At 38.2% G+C, this 25,904-nt stretch overlaps 2 protein-coding genes across 3 annotated transcripts; one reads left to right on the top strand and one right to left on the bottom strand.

Moving 5' to 3' along the window:
• The first annotated feature begins 819 nt into the window (after positions 1-819).
• Positions 820-6,581, top strand: LOC119909318 (ALK and LTK ligand 1-like). The gene is made up of 6 exons (XM_038727503.1): positions 820-1,595; positions 2,525-2,895; positions 3,370-3,423; positions 3,636-3,716; positions 3,835-3,912; positions 5,388-6,581. Exons 2-5 carry the CDS (start codon positions 2,607-2,609, stop codon positions 3,897-3,899), a joined length of 489 nt encoding a protein of 162 aa, XP_038583431.1. The 5' UTR covers positions 820-1,595; positions 2,525-2,606; the 3' UTR covers positions 3,900-3,912; positions 5,388-6,581.
• A 1,648-nt stretch (positions 6,582-8,229) lies between these two features.
• acp1 (acid phosphatase 1) lies at positions 8,230-24,094 on the bottom strand. 2 transcript variants are annotated; one of them, XM_038726999.1, is made up of 6 exons: positions 24,001-24,094; positions 23,352-23,425; positions 20,618-20,731; positions 12,560-12,621; positions 11,533-11,638; positions 8,230-8,561 (listed from the first exon to the last, which is right to left on the bottom strand). In XM_038726999.1, the coding sequence occupies exons 1-6, from the start codon at positions 24,092-24,094 to the stop codon at positions 8,484-8,486; spliced, it is 528 nt and encodes a 175-aa protein (XP_038582927.1). In that variant the 3' UTR covers positions 8,230-8,483. The 2 variants fall into 2 exon arrangements, with proteins under 2 accessions (XP_038582927.1, XP_038582928.1); XM_038727000.1 differs by lacking the exon at positions 20,618-20,731 and adding an exon at positions 20,445-20,558.
• Between the last annotated feature and the right edge of the window lie 1,810 nt (positions 24,095-25,904).

The following is a 25,904-nucleotide window of genomic DNA, read 5'->3' as shown; positions in this document are numbered from 1 at the left end:
TATTCACTTTTGTCTTCAAAATCTGAATTCACCTGCAATCTCATGCCAGATTTTCATGTCTATGGAACTACCCTTTTAAAACCACACAGATGTGCAGTGTTATTGGATATATCATACCACTTCCAAACAGTAGGATCCATTGTCTCTGATCTACAAACATCAACATAAATCACCCAGGTGTGAATCACCAGGGAAACCAGATACATCACCCATACTTCGTGTCATCGTTTCAGCGATGAAATTAATCAGTGTTTAGACAAAAAAACAAAACAAAAAAAACACACCCATTCTACAGGAAGGCACTACCACAGCATCCATCCGGAGAAAATACAGGGCATTGCCTGTTCAGGGAAGAGGTTTGGAGCTAGGTGACAGTGCGCGCTGTCCTTTTCAGCACCAAGGTTTTACGCACGACCACAAGAGTTACCAATGCATGCAGTGAAAACAATGCGGTTTTGTCCACGTATTTATAACAACTACACTGCAATTAGCAGATGATGGCGAAACACAAGATGTATTTGGGGAACTCCAAAGTTTAAAGCCAAGTTTTGAATTCTTGTTTTGATGATACTATAGGTCATGTAATTCTTTTCAATATGGCGCTGCATTCACTTTATTTTCATAGCTTTTAAACATGCTAATTTCCCTAATCCGCGTCTTCTTGTTATATAGTAATAGTAAACTACTCAAGTCTTACTGGTCAGTCAGATTTGAGGGAAGGGGGGCATGGGAGCCAATTGCACGCACTTACTTAAAGAAAGCTGTACCACAGTAGGCTAGTACACACTAATCTCCAGTGAGGAGAACCTTCTGTAAACCTCAACTATGCTGTGATAAATCAGTTGCTCTGACCAGAAACTATGGTGCGATAAGTTTTAAAAACCGTGACAAATTAATTTTCAAAGAGTCGTCCTTAAAGGGGGCGTGATTGTTTTTCAATTCCCATGATGGATGTAAATGGCTCTAAATGACGTTATGAGAATCGCAAGAAGGATATGGGAGCATTTCCACTAAGATGCCGGTATCTGCGCTATATACTGGGCTGATTGGAAATTTCAGTGGAAGTATTAGTGGGAAAAACGCTTCCTGTAACAGCGAATCGCACAGATAAATTGAGTAAACGGAAAGGAAGGGGGCGCAGAAAACTTCACACGGCGTTCAAGTGATGGTCAGTCAACCCAAGTGGGCTTTCCGCTTCAGCAGTGCCAATAATGCGTCTTTTTGTCATCACACACACAGCGGAGTAACCCTCAAGGGACAGGTCACCGCGTCTGCGAGACAGAATAAAAAGTGAGCCTCACTTCTGGGCGACCCATCAGCTCCTTCAGCGAGGACGCACACGGGACTTCACGAGCACCCAGTCCTTTGGCAGTTTGTCCGCTCTCCCTACAGTCGGCCGGTGTTCAGAGGATGACAACAGATGCCCAGCAAATACTCATATAACTTGAGAGCAGACTTTGAGGGGACATATTTCGGACCGCGCAGAAGCAGGAACCTAAACCAAAGTCGCGCACATTCTTTATTTCCATTTTCATCATTGTTGGACGCACGGAAAGAAATCATACAGTACTGGCGAAGCCTATATAGACCTGAAGGTAATTGCATTTTTAGCATCCCAGCGCTAATTTCTTCTAACCAGTGCCTTGCTGCTCTTGCTCGTGTGGTCTTATAGTATATATGCAATTTAACTTACCTCTCTTTAGCAAAAGAATAAAAAACTAAAGTAGTGTCTCCTATAACCTGTAGCCCACTTGTACTGATTTATGGCCAAAATAGCATCAAGTGAATTGCCTTTTGTCGTGGAAATTGTGTATTGCTGGTGAGGGATTGAGCAAATAATTGAGTTACAACAAACCGTTGTCTTTGAAGAATTTATTAATTACAGAGAACAAACAGAGAAGTAGCCTACTAAAACTCAAATCAGCTGGACCAGAGGTTCTGACTCCTGGGACAGTCACCAACGTCTGGCCCAGAGCAAAGGGATGCATAATTATTTACACAGTCTAGGTTTCTATATTTTGGGAAACAGGGATTCTCTCCTGGCCTTCAATGATCATTCAAAGGAATGAACAGACTAACAATAAGTATAATAAGGAAAGGTTTATAAAGAGAGAGGAAAGGTTTATAAAGAGAGAAAAGGTTAGGCTATATATAGGAAGAGAACTTGTATAAAATATTAAAAGCGATGTTTTAAAGAATTTAAAGCAACATTGGCATAACCACTATATAGTAGCATTTGGTAGCCTGTTATAAATATGATGCAGGCTTTGTAACATAGTTAACAAGTGCGCAAATAGTAACTCCATGCGATATCTATGCTACTTGTCAAGTGTGATTTTGAAGGAAACTTGCAGGGAATACAATTGGACAGCTTTGTGGGCCACAGTCAAAGTCTGGTCTGTCACAGCCCTTAAAACACTTCTCCTGCATTTTCTCAGCGGGTCTAATGGGCACCTGTGTCATTTCGTGGTAAATGATACGAGAAACGCTTTGATTCGACTTTCATTCTGGGTCTCTCTTGCAGGTGTCCGGTTAAGCTTGTTCTTGCCCAGAGGCGTCGGCGAACGACTCATTTGTTTCCCCCCTCCCCTCACTCAACGGGAGCTATGAGCGGACTGCGCAAGCACTTCAACATGGGACTGGTGCTACTAATGTGCACGCTGACGGCCCACTACAGCGAGAGCGCGCCCACGGCGGCCCCGGAGGCGGCAGCCGGCAGGGACGCGCAGCAGCAGGACTTGAGGCGGATAGTAGAGATCGTGAAACACGTGGAGGGGAGCCGGGGTCGCCACAGCGCGAAAACGGAAGCTCCCTTAACATCACGGACGAGGAGCTCTCCAGTGGAACCAAAGGATTTACGCAACGTGAAAACATTCAGAGGGGAGCAGGTTGTCGGTGAGTAAAGACTTGTTGTCTGGGCGTGACGTAATGAAGGATGTAGCCTACTGGAACATGTCTAATATTCACATTGCAAATAGATTAATAGAATTAAGACGGGGTTAAGTTAAAGGGTTGTTGCACCCAAAATGTCCAAAACCATGTTCTAACTTGATATGTAGCCCTGCAGACATTGGGTTGTTGGCAGACATTTAAAATCTTGGAACAACTAAACCACAAGTATCTGCATGGTTAGATACCACCAGATGGAGGGAAGACAATATGTTTGTTTTTCTTCATTATTTGGGTCCACCAACCCTTTAATATGTCCTATAATAATAATTCACTTTTGTTTTTGTGGCTGTGGCTCGGTGATATCAAAACTTATTCAGGTTTTGGTGATGTGATGAGCCCCATATTAAATAAATGACTGCAAAAAGTGAAAAAAAGTGCAAACCTGACACTTATTTCCCAACCTCTTACTCTCCACAGCGGTATTCCCCACAGATCTCAAAAAGAAGGAGAAGTTCCTCAAACATATAACAGGTAAGGCCTCATTTCAAACTCACTGATGCTTGAGTGAGTTTGAGAGAGTCAGGGAGGCATTTTATGAAAGAGACAGAATGTTACTGGATTGAGGTATGATCAACGAGGCAGTCAAAAATGTAAGAATTCCTGAGGCTGTAAAAACAGATGTCAGATGCGCAGGTGCATGTGGCGCAGGAAATGTTCTTACAGTTCTTACTGTTCCCTTTTAGGTCCGCTCTACTTCAGTCCCAAGTGCCGGAAGCATGTCTACAGAGTCTACCACCACACCAGAGAATGCACAGTACCCGCCTGTAAGCTGCAATTACACTGGCTCCCTGAAACTATTAGGAATGATTCTCTTTGTTAGTCCAAATGTCAACACAACACTCATACACCATGTCTGTCTGTTTCACCTTAATTCTTCTTCAGACTTCAAAAGATGTGCGCGGCTTCTCACGCGACTAGCCGGCACTCCGCAGTGCACAGAGGGGTAGCACCACACGCAAGGTACTGTTTTAAATCAACTCTATTTCAAGTTTGAATAGAATATTGTGGATATAGGACATATGGTCAAAGTGCTGGTGTGTTGCACTTGTTAGATATTAACATTAGAATCCAGGTAGGCCAGAGGCATGTGTGTAAGTAATGCAGGTTAATTATTCAAATTTCAAAAGTCACAAGGTGGCAGTGGTGAAGGAAGTATTCAGATCATCTATCTAAGTAAAAGTAACAATACTATGATGTCAAAAAGTATATATATATTATCTAAATATACTGAAAATATCAAAAGTAGAAGGACTCGATGCAACAATGGACCCTGTGAGTGTTATACTATTATATATTTTATTATTGCATTATTAGTACTGACACATTAATGTGTAAGTAGCATTTACTGTTGTAGCTGGTGGAGGTGGAGCTACTTTGAACTCCTTTATATACTAATTAATTCTTTAAAACAATGCATTATAATTTAATTTACAGTCATTTGTAAAGTAACTAGTATCTGTAGTGTAGTGTGGTTTCTCTCAGAAATGTAGAGGAGTAGTATAAAGAAGCATAAAATGGAAATAATTAAGTGAAATACAAGTGCCTGAAATTCATACTTACTAAGTACAGTGCTTAGTTACTTGCCACTGCAGCAAGGTGGTAGAATAGAGGTACAGCACAACTGGTATTTGTAACCATACAGGAAGCTTCAGAGCAGTGGAGCAAAGTAACAAAGTAAATTTTGCCAAATACTGTACTTTTTGGCACACTTTACTTTACGTACTTTACTTGAGTATTTCCAATTTATTTATGTACTTTATACATCTAATACACTACATTTCACAGGGACATATTGCTAGAGTAACTAGTCACTTTATAAAAAGTATAAATTGTTTAAGATTAAACTACCCAACAATATACAATTACCATGACCAGATACAGCATTAACATACTGCTTACATATTAATGCGCTAATAATAATAATAATAATAATAATATATTCAACTATATTATACTCCAAAAGGGGACATTCACCATCATCAGTACTTTTAATTTAGATACGAACTTTTATTACTCTATCTATTTATTGAACTCTATTTTACTGATATATCTTAAGTAAAATTCTGAATGCAGGATTTTAATTTCTAGTGGAGTTTACATTTTCTACTTTATTAAAATACATGAATACTTTTTCCATCACTGCATCAGATAAATATAAAGAGTGAAAGAATAAGGCAGAGTCCTGCAAGTAAGGGCTGAAGTTAACAATGTAAAGATCATGTTTTTCTGCCTGGAGACGCTGAGGCAGTTGTTCGCAGTGGTGATATGTGTGCTGTGTCGTTACACACAGCGTTCAGCGAGAGCAGCAGATCTGTAGCATATCAAGTTTCTTGATTATTTTCTTACTGTTTCGTGATTCTTTTTGGAAAAGAAGGAATTTGTCAGGCGCTGCCAAGTTGGAGACTGTGCTGAATGTTACTTCCTCTTCACTGTAGGTTGAAACCTAACACAAGTTTTCCAGAAGAAAAAAAAAAAAAGAAGTTGGGAAAGAAGTGCCTTGGACAGTAAAAGGGAAGCCTAAAATACTCTGACCATCCCCGACTGATATTAGGCACTGCACTGCCCTTCAGTGAGGTCTGTTCTGCTAGCGCGTGGATTACTGCCACCCACCGCTGGGCCTCGATGGCTGGCTGTCACCACGAGGGAGCAACAAAACCAGACCAACAAAAAGTGGTGAAGAGTGGAGAGGAGAAGACAAATGAAGTAGCTGAGAGAAACAAACATGGGGCCTTTTTTTCCAGCTGGCATCCAAAAAGATATTGCTAAAACAAACCAAAAAAAGAAAGGGATACGCATATTTTTATTTTGTTCATTTCTTTAAGAGAGGAGCAAAATCCAAATGTACTATTTTTAAGCATGCCTTCTGCGATTGGTTTGCTCTGTATGAGTGTTTTGGGTTGAGCCCCATCCATTCTACTGCACTACTGATTACGCAGACACAAAGTTCTCACAGACCCCTGGCTGGCAGTCGCGGCATAGTTTCACCCACTGAGAAAGGACTGTGGTTAAATTATTAATTGCATGAACATTTCTCCGTGTCTTTGTGAGACATGCTAAAAAAAAGAATGTGGGGTTGTTAGTTACAGCCCTCCGGTGGATTTTGGTAGAGTGTGGTACAGTCTATATTTATAAATTGAAATTGTCACAAGTTTCCACTGTACATACTTTACACCGTGACCACATAAAACAAGACAAATATGTACATGCTGTAAAGCAATGCATAAGAGGATTCCAGCTACCTAACCTAAATTAAAGTGACTGGCATTTACCAAATGGTTGTTAAATACACAAATACACATATATGTATATACAAAAAAAATCAAAATATATTTAAATAAATTATAAGATTGGTACAAATATGAATGGTCTTTGTTGTGTCCTGCATTTTCTCTAAAATTCCCATCTTGAAATGGGGAATGCTCCCTGAATGAGCACGACTGGACCAAGTTCTGGGACTACAGATTTTGTGAACTTCCCACTCCTGTTATAAGTGTTTGTCATATAAGAGAGAGTGCAGTGTGTTTTTTTGTATGTTTTAAATAGATGTTGTGAAAAAATCATTTTTATGCAAACATTTACCAGAATGTGAGTCATAAAAATAACTCATAAAAGTTCCTTTCACCAAATAACTTATTTTCTCACTTTACTCCAGTGAAATTGTTTTTAGTTTTATTTGAATTTTACGATATGTGTTTGTGACATTTCTACTGCCGCACCAAAACAATAGAGGAATGGAATTTCATTTGCAGCGCTCACAGCATTAGAAATGCCCATTTGGGGGCATCCCGGTGGTTGACTGGTTTAGGATGCCTACCATGTAACAGTAACATTCCCAGTTTGACTCTGGCTGGGGTCCTTTGTTGAATGTTATTAAACCTTCCCTGTTTTTCCTGCCTTTCTCCACTGCTATACCATAAAAAATGGCTAAAATGCCACACAAACCTTTGTCTCTTTCCAGAAACAATGTCTTAATTACTTCATACATACTTGGTATCAAAAAATAGTTCCTACAAACAATGTTGTCAAAAAAAACCCTTTTTTCTGGTAAGAGATGTTCCTGTTGAAGGTCTTAAATTCTTTAAAACTGTGAGCGCAACAAATAAAAATCCTATTCACCTTTATTGTACTCTCTTCTTGCAGAGAGGCACCGCTCTCAGATATCTGTACACTAAATAAGAAGCTAAAGCAAGCAGCCGGTTAGCTTAGCTTAGCACAAAGACTGGAAACAAGGGGAAACACCTAGCACCTGGTTCTATGCATAAGTAACAAAGTTGGCCTACCAGCACCTCTAAAGCTCAGTAAATAACATTTTACATCTTTTTTTGTTTAATGCAGATAAAAAATAGTTTTATGAACTATGTGTCAGACTGTTTCTTAGCAATCAGAGGAGATTCTAGAAAGTTACTGGTTCTGGCCAAGAAATTATTTAAAAAAAAAATTATAGTCTTGTGATCTTGTGTTTAAGGAGTTTAAAGCGAGTTGTATCAATCTTCTCATCTAGCTCTCGGCATGAAAGCTAATAAGTGTATTTCCCTAAATGTCAAAGTATTCTGAACTTTGTAGCCATCATTTGCTTGTGCCAGAGTAAATTTGTATAGGCTGTGGATTTAATACCTGGTATTAGGGAACTACTTTGCCTGATGCGTTTTATTTTGGGACTAAACAAAAGCATAGATTGGACAAAGTTGTGTCCAAAAGAAACATTTTCTAACTTGCGTCCTGAAAATCTGAAATCTGAAAAAATTTGAAACCTTCCTCAATTAAGCTGTGCTTCACATACAAGGAAACTAAAACAAAAACCAAAATTCTTCAGCAATTGTCAACAATCCAGTCACCAGCTGATTTATCTAACATTTGGTTCCACCCTTGTTTGATGATTTACAGTCCCCTTTTCAATGTTAACTCTACTGTGTGGAAATTAATCACGCTGAGTGGTAACATGTATTGGCACGGACGAGTCCTCCCTTATGGGATTACCACCATTAAGTATTAAGTGGTGACTGGTGCACGGCAGAATAATTTACGCGTACAAAACGGAATAACATTCAAAAGAAATTATCTTCCTTTCATATTTTTTGGTTTTTAAGTATCAGATATATTTGCTATATAATATTTGTAAGAATTTCTTGTGATAATAGGTCAGATAAAAAGAGTTGAGTACCAAACAAATCCAAATACATGCATCATCATCTGCAGGATAATTTCATTCATATAAATTCCTTAGCATATTCAAATTGTAAGATGAATGATTTGTGTGTAAAATCAAATTTCCAATAGTCATTCTCATTTATCCATTTTATTAATCACCTGAAGTTACAGTCTCCAAACATGTCCACACAGCATCCTTATAAATGCACACAATGTGTGGTCTGTATAACATTTACAACACTGAAACAAAGTGTTCTGGTTCTTTCAGTGACACGTGCAAGACAGTTATATTGATGAGGTGTGCTTGTGTTACAGAGCCAAAGCATATTTGGTTGATTTTTCATCCAACAAATTCAACAAAGATCATATAAGGTGGGACGTTGTTAGGAGTTCACCTCCAGAAATGCTTTGCAGCAACGTACACACTGTTCGTACACCTTCTCAAAGTCCTCGTCACTCCCCTATAAGATAAAAGACAAAAGAAATGAGAAATCAAATAATCTTTACATACATCTTTTATTTAAAAATTGGTGGCAAAGAATTCAAATAATCTGATACTTATTACAGCTGTAGATATGTAGGGCCCATTCCGTGATGTGGTTTGAAAAAATATGATAAAAGATCCCAGACCTCCAACTGGCTTCAACTGTACACTTAATGTGAGCTTGAACCCACACTCAAATTTGGCAACACAGCATTTCCTTAGGGAGAAATATATTGCCAAAAGCATTTTTTTTTTCTTCATGTTTTGTTTTGACGGTTCAAAGTGGTTGGACTTAAATGCTTAAATCTTGATGCATTTTTTATGGTAAAGCTAACAAAACTTTTTGTGATTACTCGAACAAATGAACACAAATGTGAACTGAGGCACTGGACAAACGAGACGAACACTGAAAAAACAGCAGTTGCAGATCAATAACCACCAAGATGACAGGCCTTTTAATTAAAATAAATAAAAGTTGCCTTTTAAAGTTTTAATCACATGAATTTCAAGATTTTTTTATAGATTTTTTTTTTTCCAATATGCAGATTACTATTATTTAAGACAACAAAAAATTCACACCCTCACAAAAAACACCTCCATGAATCAATTATGAAAAAAGTATTCAAATAATTTTCTGTTGATCGACTACAACATTCTTTGTTTAATTGTTTCAGTTCTAAACACAACTTTGTCAGACATGTAGTACTAGAATAGCTGTAAGACTCTTTAACAAAACCAGCTACAGCCATGCAGAGAGCTCTTAGAGGTTGTAATTTAGCACAGCAGTGCTTCAAGATATATGCTAACATCAGCATGCTCAAAACGGCAATGCTAACATGCTGATAAGCAGGTTTAATGTTTACCTTGTTCACCATCTTAGTTTAGCCTGTTACCAACACAAAGTACAATTGAGGCTGAGGGCAATGTCATTAGTTTTTCAAAGTATTGGACAAACTGAAATGTTGACCTGATGGTGGCGCTAGGTGAAAAGTCAATGGTACCGCTAGCATGGCTAAAAACACACACGCACACATCTGGTGGTTCTATTAATGCATGCATGCCATGATAAGTAATTGAATTCTATTAAAAATGTAGGTCTTCTGGGGATTTCAAGCTAAACTTGTTTAACAGCAAATTATGAATGTAAGCTCTCAATTATGTCTAGTAATAACAGTAAAAATGCCAAGAATAAAGAAAGGCGCTTTGGTGATTCAGCCATGCTGTGAGTTTGTTGTTATAATCACAGTAAATGGAGTAGAAAACGTACGTACATTTATCCAGACACATTTACAATGACTGTCCTTCACCTCTTTGCTCACTTTGTTGTCATGCTATGTGGTTCCTGGCGAGGGACCACAATCCAATACTGTCCAAACCACACTGACCGAAGAGTATTCATTCACGCCTCCTTTTGGCAAAAAAGAGCTACAAGACACTTGTGGATAGCCAAACAAAGAAAAGTGATGTTCATAGCCAAAATCTGAGACAAACTACTATACTTGACTACATCAATCGTGGTCAACCACAACCTCTTCTTCCGGCCACATCTCTAATAAAGTGATGACTGTTTTATTTTGAAAATATGAAAAGTGTGAGTGTCCCAAGGATCCCAAAGTCCTAAATGTAAATTGATGTAAATGTAAATTCATGTAAATTGACAACTTATCATCACTGATCAAACTCTCCAACATCTCTCAACCTTTATTCACTTCCACTTTTCCCGTTCTTGCCTTTCTCATTCATAACCTTCAAGAAGATAAAAGTCATCCAATGAACCATGTCCAAATAATTTGGCAGGACTTTTCAGAGAAGACAAAGCACGTAAAAGGAACAAAACAGATGAGTGAGCCATGGAGTGTGATTAAGCAAACTGAAAACAGAGAAGGTTACTGTTATTTGATAAATTTGGCATCACTGTACGTTTTGTAAAAGTAATTTATTGTGGTGTGTAAAGGGCTGGAACGCTTAAATAGCACATTTTTTACGGTTACAATCTAGACATTTATTCAAAATAAGTGAGCAAGGAACTGCTGCCGTTTTACTGTTGCAGGGCTGTTTATTTCATGAAACACATGCCTATATCCCATCTCTTCCCGTGGAGAGTAAATTCTCTCCACAACTAACACGTGCACCAGAAGATATATATGCTGTGTCCAAAACTGTGGTCTCCACTGCGCAACATTTCAGCATTTTTTCACGTCTATAAAACCCTTTTCTTATGATATATAGTACTCTGAACATGTGCATAGCCATTTGAAGAAGAGAAAATGACTTTTTTTCTTTGTTCTTTCCAAACAAAATTGACAGTTTACATTCACCATGAAACAGTTTTAAGTTTAGTTTTAAAAGGCCCATAAAACTTATTTCCTCAACCAGCTTCTTACTTTGAGCAGTGGAACCGTACCTGAAAAACTTTTCCACCAATTCTACCAATTTTCCAAACATTTTTTTTTTATTTACATGACAGATTTTCTGTATTACTTGTTTTGTCTGAGTTCTTAATTTGAAGAGGATGGGTTAGAAAAGTGATGTCATGTACTTCTGTGCACCAATCAGAATTTAGCAACATTTGAATCATAATGTGATGGCAGTTGTGGGGTCATCCACACAGTCGAAACACAATAAGTTTTGCTAAGTAATAATATCAAAGGAAGTTGTTTTTTTCCCCCAAAACTTTAAAGTTGAATGTTGTTTATTTATTAATGAATATTTAATGCTATATGCCTTGGAAAATACACAAGATCAGAAGTTTTAGTTTTCTCAAGTGCAGATGGTTAAAATATGAGTGCTGTTATTCCAATATTTAAACAACATTGTTTAATTTGTCCCTGTTTCATAATGAAATTAAATATTTGTTCACTCCTCAGTATAACATAAAAGATCTTTAACATTGTGTTTTGTGACCAGTAATATTCAATATTTAAAAGTGAATATATTTGAATACTTACATAATACGGATCTTTGATGATCAGCTGCTTCTGAGGGTCATATGAACCAAGAAGCTCAATCTGTGCCTTGGCGTTTTTCACCAACTTTGCTTTTCTGTTCAAGTCACTGCGAACACAAGAGAAAATATGTAACTCCAGGAGAGCAGAATAAGAAAACGCTTGAAGGTTTTAACTTGTGACCTCTGGACAATATTTAGATTGTAGTATTGTTTTGTCTGCCATGTAGATATGAGGTGAGACGTCTATGTTTTCCTATGTGCAGAACTGTCATGTTAAAAATCCTTCCAATAATGTACAGAATGTGATTACCTTCTTCCAAAATCACTAACAGAAGATGTTATAAGCTTGATTCAGGCAACACACAGAAAATTAAAATAACATCTCAACCTGTTGTACATCAAACTGAAACAGGAGGTATAAACACTTTCAAGCTGACAACAATGAGATGGGTTCTGTTAAAAGAAAACTACACATGGACTGAGTACATTTTGTCTAGGACAGGGTCTCATTTTCTCAGTCTCGTCAGCTTAACATTTGTGGAGAAAAAAATAATGTGGGAGAGAAAGGGAAGGGGAGGAAAAACTGCTCAAAGAGCAAAGACAAGGCATCCAAAGAACTCAGTAAGCTGCTTACAGATCAGATCTGCCATAGGCATGTGATCTCAAAATGATCCCTAAACGTTCAAAGTATCAGAAAATATCCCTCCCACTGACCTCTGGAAAGAGCTTAAGAAAGGATATTGCTCATTAAGGGGAGGCATTCACCTACACGTTAGTTAAAGCTCAATGTTACCTCCATTTTCATGTGCATGTGAACAAGTAGCACAGATCACTATCGAGACAGTTAGCAGGACAACCTAGTTTGACCCCATTCAAGGCAAATGTTTTTTTCTTTTTCTCCCAGGCATTAATATGTGTGACGGGACACTTAACACATGACACCAGTATTTTCAACAACTGTGTGCCCAACTGCAATCCACATTTGGAGAAATAATAAACACTGATGCTGTGAGCTGAAATAACTGTACCTCAAATTGCTCTCATCCATGCAGAGAATGTACTCAAAGCTCATGAAATCATCCTTGGTCACCTGGAAGTCGGGAAGAAATGCAGGACAAAACAAATATTACTTTTGGCTCGGTGTGGAAACACAGTACGGCCTGCAGAGCCTCTCTCCGGTTCTTCAATCATATGCAGTGAAAATCAAACATTTCCAATACAACAATAAAGACAGCCTAGTCATGGAAATACACATTTAATGTTATAAATGTTAAGATTTTCATGAAATCAAACAATGTTTTTGATACTATTAATGGTCGGCATTTTTTCAGGAATTACATTCGGTTTTTTAAGTTTTCAATGTTAGTGGCGGAGTCCGCCATTCCTGCGCTGGACTCCTATTGCCTTCACATACACAAGGGATTCACAGCAAACAGTGCATACGACGCAAACATGAACATAATGTACTTGTCACCCAGGTTAGCTCTAACAGCGACTGTTCATCGAAGTTGCTTATACAAAACAGAAATTTTCAGCAGTTTTTGTCAGCATATCGTTTTCAGATTTTGCAAGGGAGTAATAAAACACTATGGAGCCAAAGCGAGCTGTAAGACGAGGAGTTAACCAACCAACTTTACGGTGCCCCGCTGTTATGTGGAAATCTACTCTCGACTTGTGCAGCATGAAATCACATTATTATCATTGACTTCTTTGTTAAAAGAACTTGAGTATGTTTGGCTGAACTATAAACAGATATACCAGAACTTTTTGATGATGTTATATATACGGACAAAATAGCAGCTCGCAGAGTTTTTGATGTCGTTTTAAACTGCACTTGCCATTACCACGGTAATCACCAGTGTGGCCAAATCAACAAGGGCTTCGATCTTGAGGATAACAACTTGATTCTGGACATGCTGAAAACTGGGTTATGAAAGCTGCACATCTGTAAGCATGCGGAGGGGTGTTGTGCAAAGTGCTCACTGTGCTTCGAGATGATTTAATGGAACGAGATGAAATAAAAAACAGGCAGCCCCCTAAATAGTTTTGAAGGGTTCTGAGAGACGATTTATATGGATGCCAAGAAGAACAAGAACAAGACACGAATAAAATGCCTGCAATGATCCAGATGTTGAGGGACACATTCAATCACAGAGACAGTTGTGGTCATTCATGTAACACCACAGCAGTAAACAGATAATTATTATGACTGTTTTGAATCCATGTTTTTATTCCTAGTCTGGTTGTAGCCATGGTGGTCGGATGACTTTTTAAAAAAAAATCTCTCACACTTTACTTTCACACAGGTTGGTCATCTGTCGCAGTAATAATCACAGAAGCTGTTGATCTCTCTGCTGCTACCTTGCGCTCTCACACTCTAACTGAGACAGTGGCCAACAGAAACCTCGGTCTGATTTCTGAAATATGTGCCTGAGAGTGAGCTGGGTGGGTGTTAATATAAATGAGGAATAAGCAGGGTGCGCCACACAGCATAATTCAAGTTCAGCAAGTTTGAAAGATAAGATAAAGCCCTGAGAAGATATGAAGAGATATCGCAAAATTGTGGGAAATTTATCAATGGTAGCCCTTTTTTTGTTGAAGACATTCTGACAAATCACAGTAGGAAAAGCACAGGTTTAAATAACAAAAATAAATACAGCCACAAGCAGCAATGATCGGGAATCAAGCAAGTCGTGAAAAACGCAATATTTGACATTTTCACTGGAGAAGAACAGATGCAGACTACTTAAGAGATTAAAGTGATGAAAGAATTCAGACTTTAAGATAATTGCAGGAACACAAACTTGATCTTTACAGCATCGCCTTGAGATCAGAGAGTGTCATAGTATTATTGGATCTCAGTGCTACACGGTCGACCACAACATATTACTAGACAGACTTGAAAACTGGGTTGGACTTTCTGGCACAGTACTAAAATGGTTTGAATCCTACTTAAAGGACAGGGACTACTTTGTGTCTATAGGTAATCACACATATGAGCTGACAAAAATGACATGTGGAGTTCCCCAAGGGTCCATTTTGGGACCTCTTTTGTTTAACATTTACATGCTTCCACTGGCTCAGATTATGGAAAACAACAAAATATGTTACCATAATTATGCAGATGACACACAAATTTACATAACCATTTCACCAGGGGACTATGATCCCATACGGGTGCTGAGTAACTGTATTGAGCAGGTCAACGGCTGGATGTGCCAGAATTTTCTTCAATTGAACAAATATAAAACTGTTAAAGTTATTGTTTTTTGAGCCAGGGAGGAACGATTGAAAGTCAGTGCTCGACTTCAATCTGTAACGTTAAGAACCACAAATCAAGCCAGAAATCTTAGTGTAGTCATGGACATACTATCACTTGAAGAATATATCAAGTATTAAAGGACTTATGTCTCAGCAGGACCTGGAAAAGCTTAATCCATGCATTTATCTTCAGTCGACTCGACTACTGTAACAGTGTCCTTACAGGGCTCCCTAAGAAATCCATCAGACAGCTGCAGCTGATTCAGAACGCTGCTGCTCGAGTCCTCACTAAGACCAAAAAGGTGGATCACATCACTCCAGTTCTGAGGTCTTTACATTGGCTTACTGTATGTCAAAGATTTGATTTCAAAATCCTGCTGTTAGTTTATAAAGCACTAAATGGTTTAGGGCCAAAATACATTTCTGATCTTCTGCTTCGTTATGAACCATCCAGACCTCTCAGGTTGTCTGGGGCAGGTTTGCTTTCTGTTCCCCGAGTCAAATCTAAACAAGGAGAAGCAGCGTTCAGTTATTATGCTCCGTATATCTGGAACAAACTCCCAGATAACTGCAGGTCTGCTGAAACTGTCAGTTATTTTAAATTAAGACTGAAAACATTTCTTTTTACCATTGCTTTTAATTAAATATTTAAGATTTTTCTTTTTACCACTGCCTTTAACTAGTAGATTGATAACTTACACTGCACTGTAACTTTTACTGTCCTGTTTTCTTTTTCTTTGTTTTTAGCTTTTTACCATTGCTTTTAATTAAATATTTACACGGTGAGAAATGAGTAGGTAAACTGAGTGAAAAGATAATGAGAGAGAGATTGAACAGAGTGAAGGAAGTGGTCTTAAATCTCGCAAGTGAGTGATTTGCAGGAACCTCTGTCCACCTGTAAACGCGCAGGTGGGTCCAGAGTATAACTGGATCAAAGTGGCCTGCGGACAGACATGTCCTGGTTTCTCTGTAGTGTCCGAGGGTTTTTGGAGTTTCAGTGGACCCAAAGATTGCTATGGACCCGAGTACAGACCAGCTAGAGAGACTAGATTAAGTGTACTTCTCTGTTTATTCTCTTTTCAAAATAATTGTAACTCAATTATTTGCTCAACTCCTCAGCCTGTTTTTATTTTCCATTTAACTATTTTAACCCTGATTGTACACTGCACTGTAACTTTTATTATTTTTTTAATGTGTATTTTTTCAATTTCCCTATGTTGCTTTTAAACTTTTTTTATTTCCCTGTTGCTTTTATGTTTTAGGGAAAGCACTTTGAATTACCTTGTTGTTGAAATGTGCTATACAAATAAACTTGCCTTGCCTATATGTACTGGACTACTTACTGGGTGAAATGTTCAACCCACCTGCGACATTTTGTGTTTCCAAGGTTTAAAGTTTAAGCTGCACAAACACTTTTTAGCAAAGAAAAAGAAGAAAGTGTCAAAAGATCCAAATAAAAGAGACCTTAGACTCACTAGGATCTGAACAACCCCACAGTCAGCAAGTCTGACTCTCTCACTTGGGGCTCTGAATCCTGGAACGTCAGATCTGCAGAGTAGGTGACTTCCTGACTGAGCTACTGGTGAGAAGCTGTTTCCACACACCTGCTCAGTTAGTAGTTAGTAAGGACATCACATGTGCCAGACCTGGATGGTTTTGTCAGTTAAAACTTCAAAACACTTACTGTCAAGATGTTGGTGAGGCAAAAAAAAAAAAAAATCACACATCATTCTATTGGTTTTGAGTGTTTTGTCAATTATTTTGGTGGCATTTGAACCATAACTTAGCCAAAAATAAAATGTTGTGCATACTGTAGGAGTTATAGCAAGATACGGAAGATCACTGCAGACTCACCGTTTGACCGATCTGAAAACCCTTTGCAACTCTCGATATCGGCCATATAGAGAATGTCTGTGTTGATTTTAGTAGAGTTTGAAGAAAGACTTGTGGAAATATAGATGTTAATTGAATTAGCATATTCTGAAAAATATAGTGACTGACTTCTGAATTGACCATAGGTTGCAGGCCCTGTGAGCATTCATAAGTGGAGGCTGGTGTGTAAATAGATAATGAATGACAAAGCAGTTAAAATAATATTAAATGTTATAGGAGTTATAATTGTTGACAAATACATTTAAATACATAGTTTGTTATAAACAATTTATTAAATGTTTTTATTCTGCTTAGAAAGTAAAGTGTTATAGCATATTTAGATTTCATATATTTCCTTAAAATATAATATTACATACTACTGCATGTAACAACAACAATAATATACAGAAGTGTTAAGTTAAAAGTTAAAAATGCTAAATTTAAAAAATCTATTACATACAATAACCATTTAAATGACAGCCTGCACCGAGCAACCTTAGGCTGTGTCTGGATTGTATCATAGTTTAAAACATTGCCAACACTTATTTTATCTAAATGTTGACTTACTGATAACATATTGATGAGTATGAAATAAAAATTTATGCTCTCTTAAATCTAATGACTGGTTCGCAAGTTCTCATGAGGCATTAAACACTTCACATAGGCTTTTATGGCTCACTGCGGAGCATGTTTGCTTAATTAAACAAACACATTTGTTTATGTGGGGATACCGTTGTCTCCATACCATCTCCCTTTTGGCCAGTCTACTTGGAAACTGGCAGCGACAGAAGGTCAGCAAAGTTCACTGAGTAACGAAATTGGGGGTAAGGGGAAGAAAAAATAAAGGGTGGGAGCAAAAGTAAGTGAGAGAAATGAAAAGGGTGATAAAGGAAAAGAGGAAAGAGCAAAAGCTTGTCAAAGCCCATTGTGTGGATTTGGCTGGGTTTAAGCCAAGGACTGAGCCTCCACGTCCCTACTTTGAGGAGATTAGATGAGTGTCTGACTGAACGATTTGCAGACAGACAAACCAACAAGACAGCAGAACTCAAGCGCAGGGTGAAGTTCTCTCAGGGAAACATAAAGAAAGTGTTTTTAGGGCATAGGGGAGTAGGAGTTACGCTGAGGATAAGTCAGCACAGCGCAAAGCCTGAAGGCCCTAGATGGACAAACATCTTGGTGTAATTTCAGGCCTGTTTCAAGATTTGAAACACATGCTGCGAGGTGATACAAACATTGGCTCTATCGATATTTCATACACAACACAGGGCACCATCATGATACACAGCAGTATAGACACAGGCCTAGTGAACAGATTCACAACCAAACACACACAAAATATATTTCCAAGATAATAAGACTATAGTCTCAAAATCCATATCAGAAAACCTGTACAATGGTAAAAACTGCCATCTTGAATTTAAAACTTATTCATTAACATCATTACTTGATGTATTTGGGGAAAAAAGGTCCCTAAAATTGTTCAATAAATCTAAAAAGTAGATAGCCACTTAGAAATAAAAGCACATTTTAAACAGCTCAAGTAGCACATAAACTAGAGGCAAAAAAAACGAAAGGAACTTAGACAGGACTAAACTTACTGCAGCAATATAACACAAACAACACAAAAAAAAAAAAAAAAACATATAAAAAAACAAATAAGTAGCTTGCCAGTCTCGTCTTTCCTGAGTCACATTATCTCTTAAACCCTATTGTTGTGTCCTCAGAATCTGAACCAGCTGATGCGTCCTGCGGAGTTCAGCTAACTGTCACAAGAGGTCACTGTAATTGAGGTTTAAGCTAAACCTGCTGCAAACTGTAACTGAGAGAAGAGTGAAGAATAACTGTTCAAAGGGGCATTTCTACAGTTCTTATCATTTTAATATCAAATATAAGTTCATCTCTTTCACCATATGTGCCATTATAAAGACCTATCTTATATAAATGTTATATTGTGTAAGCTGTGTGCAAAGCGACAGACGTTTTATAAAGCATATGATTGTAGGGGCGAACTGAAAAGGCCACCACACTCAGACAATCTACTCACAACAAAGCTTTGTTTTAAAGGCGTCATAGGCTAAAAGGGTTGGGAACCAAGGTATTAGTGTAACACCAGTAAATATATGTGCCCACTGTAAGGGTATTTTACTGAATTTTCTCTAGCAGGTAAAGAAGAAAAGTTAATAAATTGTGTGCACACTCATTTTATTACACTAACAACTAATCCTGGTCCCTCTACAGGGTTATTTTTTCCAGAGCTAGAGTCTGGGTTTGAATTAGTTTTCATTTAATTTGTGATGATGCGGGTGTGTTAAAGCAGGGAGTAGTTAATCATTAATGAAACACAGGGCTACATTGTAAAAATCTGGCACTGACAAACTGAAACAGATTTTCTATTCCACCATTTGCAAAGGAAGAGCTTGTGTGGACAGAGCAATCATGTAAAACTCTGGTCCCACACTAGAAGATAACTGGGCCGATTTTGGGTCCAATTCGCCCCTCCCAAAAATTGCGGTGGCGTTCTCAATCTATGGCATGGTTGAAACAGAGTAACGGGCGAAATGATCATGTAGTGAGAAGAGTGTATAGACATAAAACCAAGGTCAGCGACTAGATCAGAGGCCGTATCGCAAATATCAAACATGTTTTAGTATGTACGATTCGAAATCAGGAAGACTTGAATCATTTCCTGTACTGTGATGGAACAGCGATGGAACAAAAAAGCCCCAACAGCCAATGAGAGTAAACCAACCAGGAAGTGTTACCAACACGTTGTATATTTGTTTGCACTATAAAATGTATAAACCTTGCAGATGTCCTCTTCACAGTCACGAGTTCATCCACAGTTTCATCCTTTTTTTTTGTTTTTCTCTGCAGAACATGGCACACACAAGTGCAACTAGCTGACAATTAGTCTGCCTCCATGTTCGTTTATTTCTGAAGTCACGTTTGATCACGCGAGTTGAAGTCCCCAGAACCGCCACTCTGAAAATGTGTGGTCATGAGTCTTGGCTGAATTGTCTGGTGTGTGTGTTCTTACAATTAAAATATATTAATAATTCTGTTGTTATGTCTGTGGCATCCCATGTTTTTAAACATGGCATTCCAGGCATTAGAAAAAAATTTTTGAGCCTGTGTTGAACTAGAAAAAGCTCCAGTAAGCTGGTCATACATTGAGTCACAGAGCAACAGCAACACCTGGGTGTCTAGAAGGCACCATCTTACCAACATTATACTAATAAACACAAATATCAATAATAATAATAATAATAATCCTTATTTGTAGAGCACTTTTCAAAAACAAGTTACAAAGTGCTTTAACAAGTGTAAAGAATAATACAAAAAAAGATAAGAGCATGAAAATTTAATATAAAATTAGTAAAATACAATAAAATAAAAGGGATAAAATAAAGTCAAATAAGATCGGGAAAAGCTCTCCTATAAAAGTATGTTTTAAGAAGGGACTTAAAAGAGTTCACTGACTCAGCCGACCTGATTTCCTCGGGCAGGCTGTTCCAGAGCCTCAGGGCCCTGACAGCAAACGCTCTGTCCCCTTTAGTTTTCAGTCGAGACTCTGGAACAGACAACAGACCTCTGCCCGAGGATCTCAAGGTCGTGCTGGTGCGTATGGGACTAAAAGGTCAGAAATATAACAAGGCGAGAGGCCATGAAAAGCTTTAAAAGTGATAAATAGAATTTTAAAGTCAATTCTAAAACATACTGGGAGCCAGTGTAATGAAGCTAAAAATGGGGTGAGAGGAGCCACGGGACATTTGGTTGTACCTGTCGGGCCCTGTGACTCGTCTCAATGCCATGCCTCCTTAGGCAGGCCAGACCGCGGGCATCCGGTGAGCTGCCTATATTCCAGTCGGATGTGGCACCACTGTCTATGATCCACTGCAACAACACAGAAAAAAAGGGGGGCGCTAACTAGGTGGAGAGGTGGGTGGTCGTACCTGCCTGGCCACATGCCTCATGGGCACGTCATGTTTCTTCATACAGGCTTGACCGCGGTAGTCTGGAGGGTTTCCTAGCTCATAGGTGGAGGTGGCGGCACTGTCTATCCTCCACTAGGCAAAGCAGAGCACGGGGAACAATAAAAGGGTAAGAATGCTTCATACTCTCATGTACAGGCATGTGGTAGGTGGTACAGCTTTTACAGGATTAGAAGTGAAACTCAACAGGTGGAATTTAGGACAAATGTTTCATTGTTATGTATTGTTGGGCCTGATAAGGATGGATGACTTATTTCACTCCAAAAATCTTTAAATGTATCCTGTGATTATCAACTCAATTACTATGGATAGGGTTTGTTTAACCTGCCACCAATAGGTATTCATTTCCCACTTAATAACAATAATCAGTGGATGTAATAGTAGGGAAGACCGGGTATGGTTGTAACATGGGGAGAGTTGTAACAAAACCAATTCCAGCAATTAGAGGTAAGAAAGGAGTCATGAGATCATTTCAGTGTTTACCTACTGCCTCCCCGATCAGGCATAGTAGTTGGCAAGGCCGGAAACAGGTACATTCAGAATATATACAAACAATTATTTTGAGGTAAGAATGTAAATTTTTTGACCTGGACTATATTTTGTTTAGTATCTATTGCAGATAAAATTGTATGACTTATACTAGATTGAATTGTCGTTTCTTAGGCAACGTGTGATGCATTTTTCCCTATTTAATTAATTTCAAACCGCTATGCTAATACAGCTAGCTAAACAATGACTGACAGGGGTGGGTTGTAACACTTCAATAAAAAGTGTCACAACTAGGGATGGGGATCGAGACCCGGTTCCAAAATTTCTCAAAACCCGAAAATCAATAAAGGTTCGTGCTTATCGATACTGCTATCGTGACTTGCGGGTCCTATGATGTAACGTTATGTCTCGAGCATCAAATCTGATTTAATTTGAAACGCAATGGATAAGAAAATCATCAGGCTGCGGTCTCTGCTTGCTCTCTGTCGGCTCCTACATACACACACATACTCACACAGCGGCAGCAGAGCGAGAGGCTGCGCCGTCGCGGTGGAATAACGTCACGGTGAGGGTTAAGTTAGCTCCAAACTACTGTAACGTTAGTTGATGACAGCTACGCTCGTTACTGTAAGTACGTGCAATAAAACCTTCGCAAGTAAAAACACAATACTTTATCAATACACCTGTCTGTAATGTAACGTTAAACATGTAGAAATGGTTAATTTAATCATCTCTGTCCTCAGTATCTCATCCTGTATGTTTTATACAAACAATGCTAACGCTAGCTTGGCATTAGCCAAATGTTAAAAACAAGCTAACTAGAAAGCTGTCTGTCTGGAGCACAGACTGGTCTGTAGTCTTACAATCTCAGCTGCTGGCTGAGAAACACCAGACGCTCCTCCTCCTACCTGGTAACTTACCTGCAGCCAGCGAGAGAGGAGGAGGGACTGATACAGACTGATGTTGTTCTTTCTAAACGTCACTCACTACTTGTGATGTCACATAAAGTTATTGAGTTACTTTGCTGCTGAAAATTAATGTTGCTGTTCTAGAAACAACATTTAGCTGTATTTAAAATATTAAATTAAAAACAACCAGGCAGTTAATATGTACCCTTCAATATATATTTATTTATTGCAAATGATAGGTCATCTCAATATATAACGTTCTCGCACATTGAATATTTCACGTGCAGTAGTAAAAATAGTAAAGATCGTTAAGCAGTCTCAATAAGGGTATCAATAAAAATTAACAGTCCCCATCCCTAGTCACAACAATCCCCTATAAGGACTTTCTTGAATTTAAAAATTTAGAGTTTCCTATGGAGTCTATGGGTCTACACCAAGCCTGCACTCCAGGGTTACCAGCAATCATTTGTCAACACTTTGACCTGTTCTTAAAGTGTTGCCAGTACTCCCCATTCACATGTTGGCGTGTGTATCAGCACCCAATCTTTTCCCTACTCAGTCTCCATAAGTGGAGAGGGCAGAAAAGAATACCGGAAGCTTGTGAAAAGTGCTGGTGCCCAAGAAAAAGTCCTGGTACACAAAAGAGTAAAATGTAGAAGTGCTGATACTGTGTACTGGTGAGCACCGGCCCACTTCAAGCACTGACTGTGACTCTGATTAAGAATTTAAACACACTGACACACACACACAGTAGTTTAGTTAAAGAGAGAGAGAGAGAAACATTGTTATTTTATTTCACTATACCTGTTTTTTAAGCATATCATATGGTGTGGCATCCATTTTTGCTTCTTTTGTCTAACTGTTACAACCTATGCCAGTAGTGGGGTAGGTTGTAACAAAGGAACAACATGTATTTGACATCAATTTTCTTTTAGAGGACTGAATTGGTGCCATTTGGAGTAAACAAATGTGGGTACTTTGTATAAAAGTAGTTGTAGTTGCTGAAGCAAAAAGTGTTACAACCATAACCGGTCTCCCCTACAGTGCATAGTATTTGTAACTAATGTAGTTAAACTGGTTTGGTCATTTGAGTGCCTCTATGTGCTTAATACTTTCTTTCTGTTTCTGTTCTGCTAACTTGAGAATTGTGCTAAATGACATTCCCTCAGGAAAAGCTCTCTTTGTAAGTATAAAAAAAAAAAAAACAATTCCATCATCAGATGTAATAGTGGGCCAATGCAATTAATGACCTGTGTTATAAACGTACAATGTAATAATGAATTAATAATAAACATTACCTTATCAACAACCCCAGCATCAGTTGCCATCTTCCTGAAGACTGCTTCAGCGATGGGGGATCTGCAAATATTCCCTGTTCAAAGCCAGAGACGCCACGACAAAAACTTAAAAACCAGGAATTAAAGAAAAAACAAGTACCCAACTAACACTACATCTGACAACAAAATAGCATGATACAATTAACACAGTGCAAAAGATACATTATCTGTGTCCAAATGCGGGTCCATAATAACAAATACAGAGCACTTTGCTGATGATAAGCAAGAGGTCATAACAGAGCACCGATGTCATGAACTGACACATTTCCGAGAAGCTGTCACCAAAACTCGTCGCTACTGTCAAAGTAACAATACTCGGCGTTTCTACAGAACACACTGATGCATAAGTGAAGTAGCTCTAGTGAAAAGTTTAACGTTATATGACAGAGTTCACAGCATCGCACTCATTCATTTAACAGATGACTTAGTTAGCTGAAACACTTCAACTGAAACACGTCAGCTAACTCGGCTCTCTTGGGTAAATAACAGCGCCTAAATAAACCTCTAAAATGCTTCACAGTAACGTTAGTACACTGGTCGTGTGCGATGTTTGTTTTACACGGCCACACTCAATCTGTGCTTTTAGGCTTTTAATTTAAACGGCTCTTACCCAAGCAAACGAACAAAACCGACTTTGTACTACTGGCCGCCATGTTGTTGTAAGTTAAGGGTCCTGTGTGACGCCGCAACCAGGTGGTGGCCATCTAGCGCCTGAACGAGAAGAAGCCTGAAAATGCTACAGTTGTGATTATCATTGTTTTTAAGTCCTAAAATCTCACATTTCTTTAAGTTTAGAGACATCCCATAAGTTATGGAGAAATGTGTAAAACTCAAAATATTTATCCTTGTTACAATTATTAGGTCCTCTTTTACCAATCAAACTTTTATTGGCCTACTTATTTTGTAGTTCACAGAGGTGGAAAGTTAAACTAAGTACATTTACTTAAGTATTGTACTGTTTATTTCCATTGTCTGCTGCTTTCTCTACTACATTTCACTTTGCTACACTTTTTCACTACTAATTATCGTGTGAATTAATTTTCACATTTAGCATTAATGGTCATTTTCATTTTTGTAAAATATGATGCATTTGTGTAGCTAGAACTAAAAACATTGACCAACAACAACAGCAAAATGCTGCTTACAAATAAATGCATCAGTAACAGTAATCAAAAAATATCACTTATATAATAATATACTGTAACACTTAGAAAGTCCATTCTGTCTTTTTTACTGTTTTGCTGATAATATTTGCAGACGACAGGTTCATTCTTATTACGATGACTTGTTCTTGATCAATCTTTGGTATCCAGTAAATAGTACATTCATGTTTTGCTGGACAGGAAAGTACCATTTTGTGATGATTTGAAACATATGCAAAACTGGCTCACTAGCCTGTAACACTCACTATTATTTTATTGCAATAGTCAATCCAAGATGTGAAGTAGGGTAATAAATGTTTAGAGTTACAGGGAGAACTTTATCATTTTATTTCTCAGAAGTTCTCAGATCCCTCGAATTACAGACACAATCTGACTATAGTTGATTCATTATCACGTCATGTTTAGTGAAACCCATTCTTTTTATGTACAACAACATCGGTAAATCTGGGCTTGGGGTCACCCTGGACTACAAGAAGATTAAATTATCATATACTGGGTAACGCTTTGCTCAGTCATGGTGTGAAATACACAACTCATGATCATCTTTCTGTACTGTGTAACTGTTATATACAGCATATGCCCCATTTGTCATGCCATTGTTTATGATGTATATGATACAGTTACCAACGAAACACATACATGCATAAAGTACATACATTAAGTCAGCCATCCTAGTGATGCTCAGCTACAAATCATAAGGGTCACAGACAAACCCTTGAATGAAACTGGAAGCCAAATCAAAGACAATGCTTTGTCACGTAGTCAGAGCAGATCAACATAGATATGACACCAAACTGTGTAAGCAGCTGTACCTGTTTCTCTTTGTTTACTTCCTGTTACTAATTAACTCATTACTTAGCCTGGATCTTCTTATTAGCCAGTGATGAGAAGCAGGGGCGCCATGTAGGGGGGAAAAGTTAGGACAATTCCAAAAAATAGGTAAAATCTAATATCAAATTATATTTATATAAACCATCATCATTGAGTATTTTAAATATAATAATAAAATTACTAATCTCTTTGTTTTTGGCAATAGAAGTTAAATATCCCCATTGACCAAAAACTAAACATCCATATTGACCGACCACCCCCCTGTATCTGCATGAAATGGTTTGGTCCTACCTATGCGCACCTTATCAGTGACGGAGTTTAGTTGCAGTTAGTAGATGCGCCAGAAATACAGACATCACAATGTTGCCTAGTAAACCAAAATCTGGTTTCAAAAGGAGAAAGAGAGAAAAGAGAGAGAGGAAAGACGAAGGAAAGGATGTCAATGTGTAACCCAGTTTTTCACCAAGAAAAGTGGCCAGCCTTTAGTCTGTGAGTGGTGTTAACCTGTTGGCTTAATGTC

This window comes from Micropterus salmoides, unplaced genomic scaffold, assembly GCF_014851395.1.
Source record: "Micropterus salmoides isolate LMB-PRFRI ecotype aquatic unplaced genomic scaffold, ASM1485139v1 Ms_hic_scaffold_18, whole genome shotgun sequence".
Lineage (NCBI taxonomy): Eukaryota > Metazoa > Chordata > Actinopteri > Centrarchiformes > Centrarchidae > Micropterus > Micropterus salmoides.
The sequence above is the reverse complement of the archived record's forward strand: the minus strand, read 5'-3'. Positions and strand labels throughout refer to the sequence as shown.

Coding starts and splice junctions, on each gene's coding strand:
- LOC119909318 (XM_038727503.1), top strand. CDS start 2,607: ATGAGCGGACTGCGCAAGCACTTCAACATGGGACTGGTGCTACTAATG. Junction 3,424..3,635: donor GTTCCTCAAACATATAACAG/GTAAGGCCTCAT, acceptor GTTCCCTTTTAG/GTCCGCTCTACTTCAGTCCC. Junction 3,717..3,834: donor AGAATGCACAGTACCCGCCT/GTAAGCTGCAAT, acceptor ATTCTTCTTCAG/ACTTCAAAAGATGTGCGCGG.
- acp1 (XM_038726999.1), bottom strand. CDS start 24,094: ATGGCCACCACCTGGTTGCGGCGTCACACAGGACCCTTAACTTACAAC. Junction 20,732..23,351: donor ATGCTGGGGTTGTTGATAAG/GTAATGTTTATT, acceptor TGCTTTGCCTAG/TGGAGGATAGACAGTGCCGC. Junction 11,639..12,559: donor ATGGATGAGAGCAATTTGAG/GTACAGTTATTT, acceptor TTGTGTTCGCAG/TGACTTGAACAGAAAAGCAA.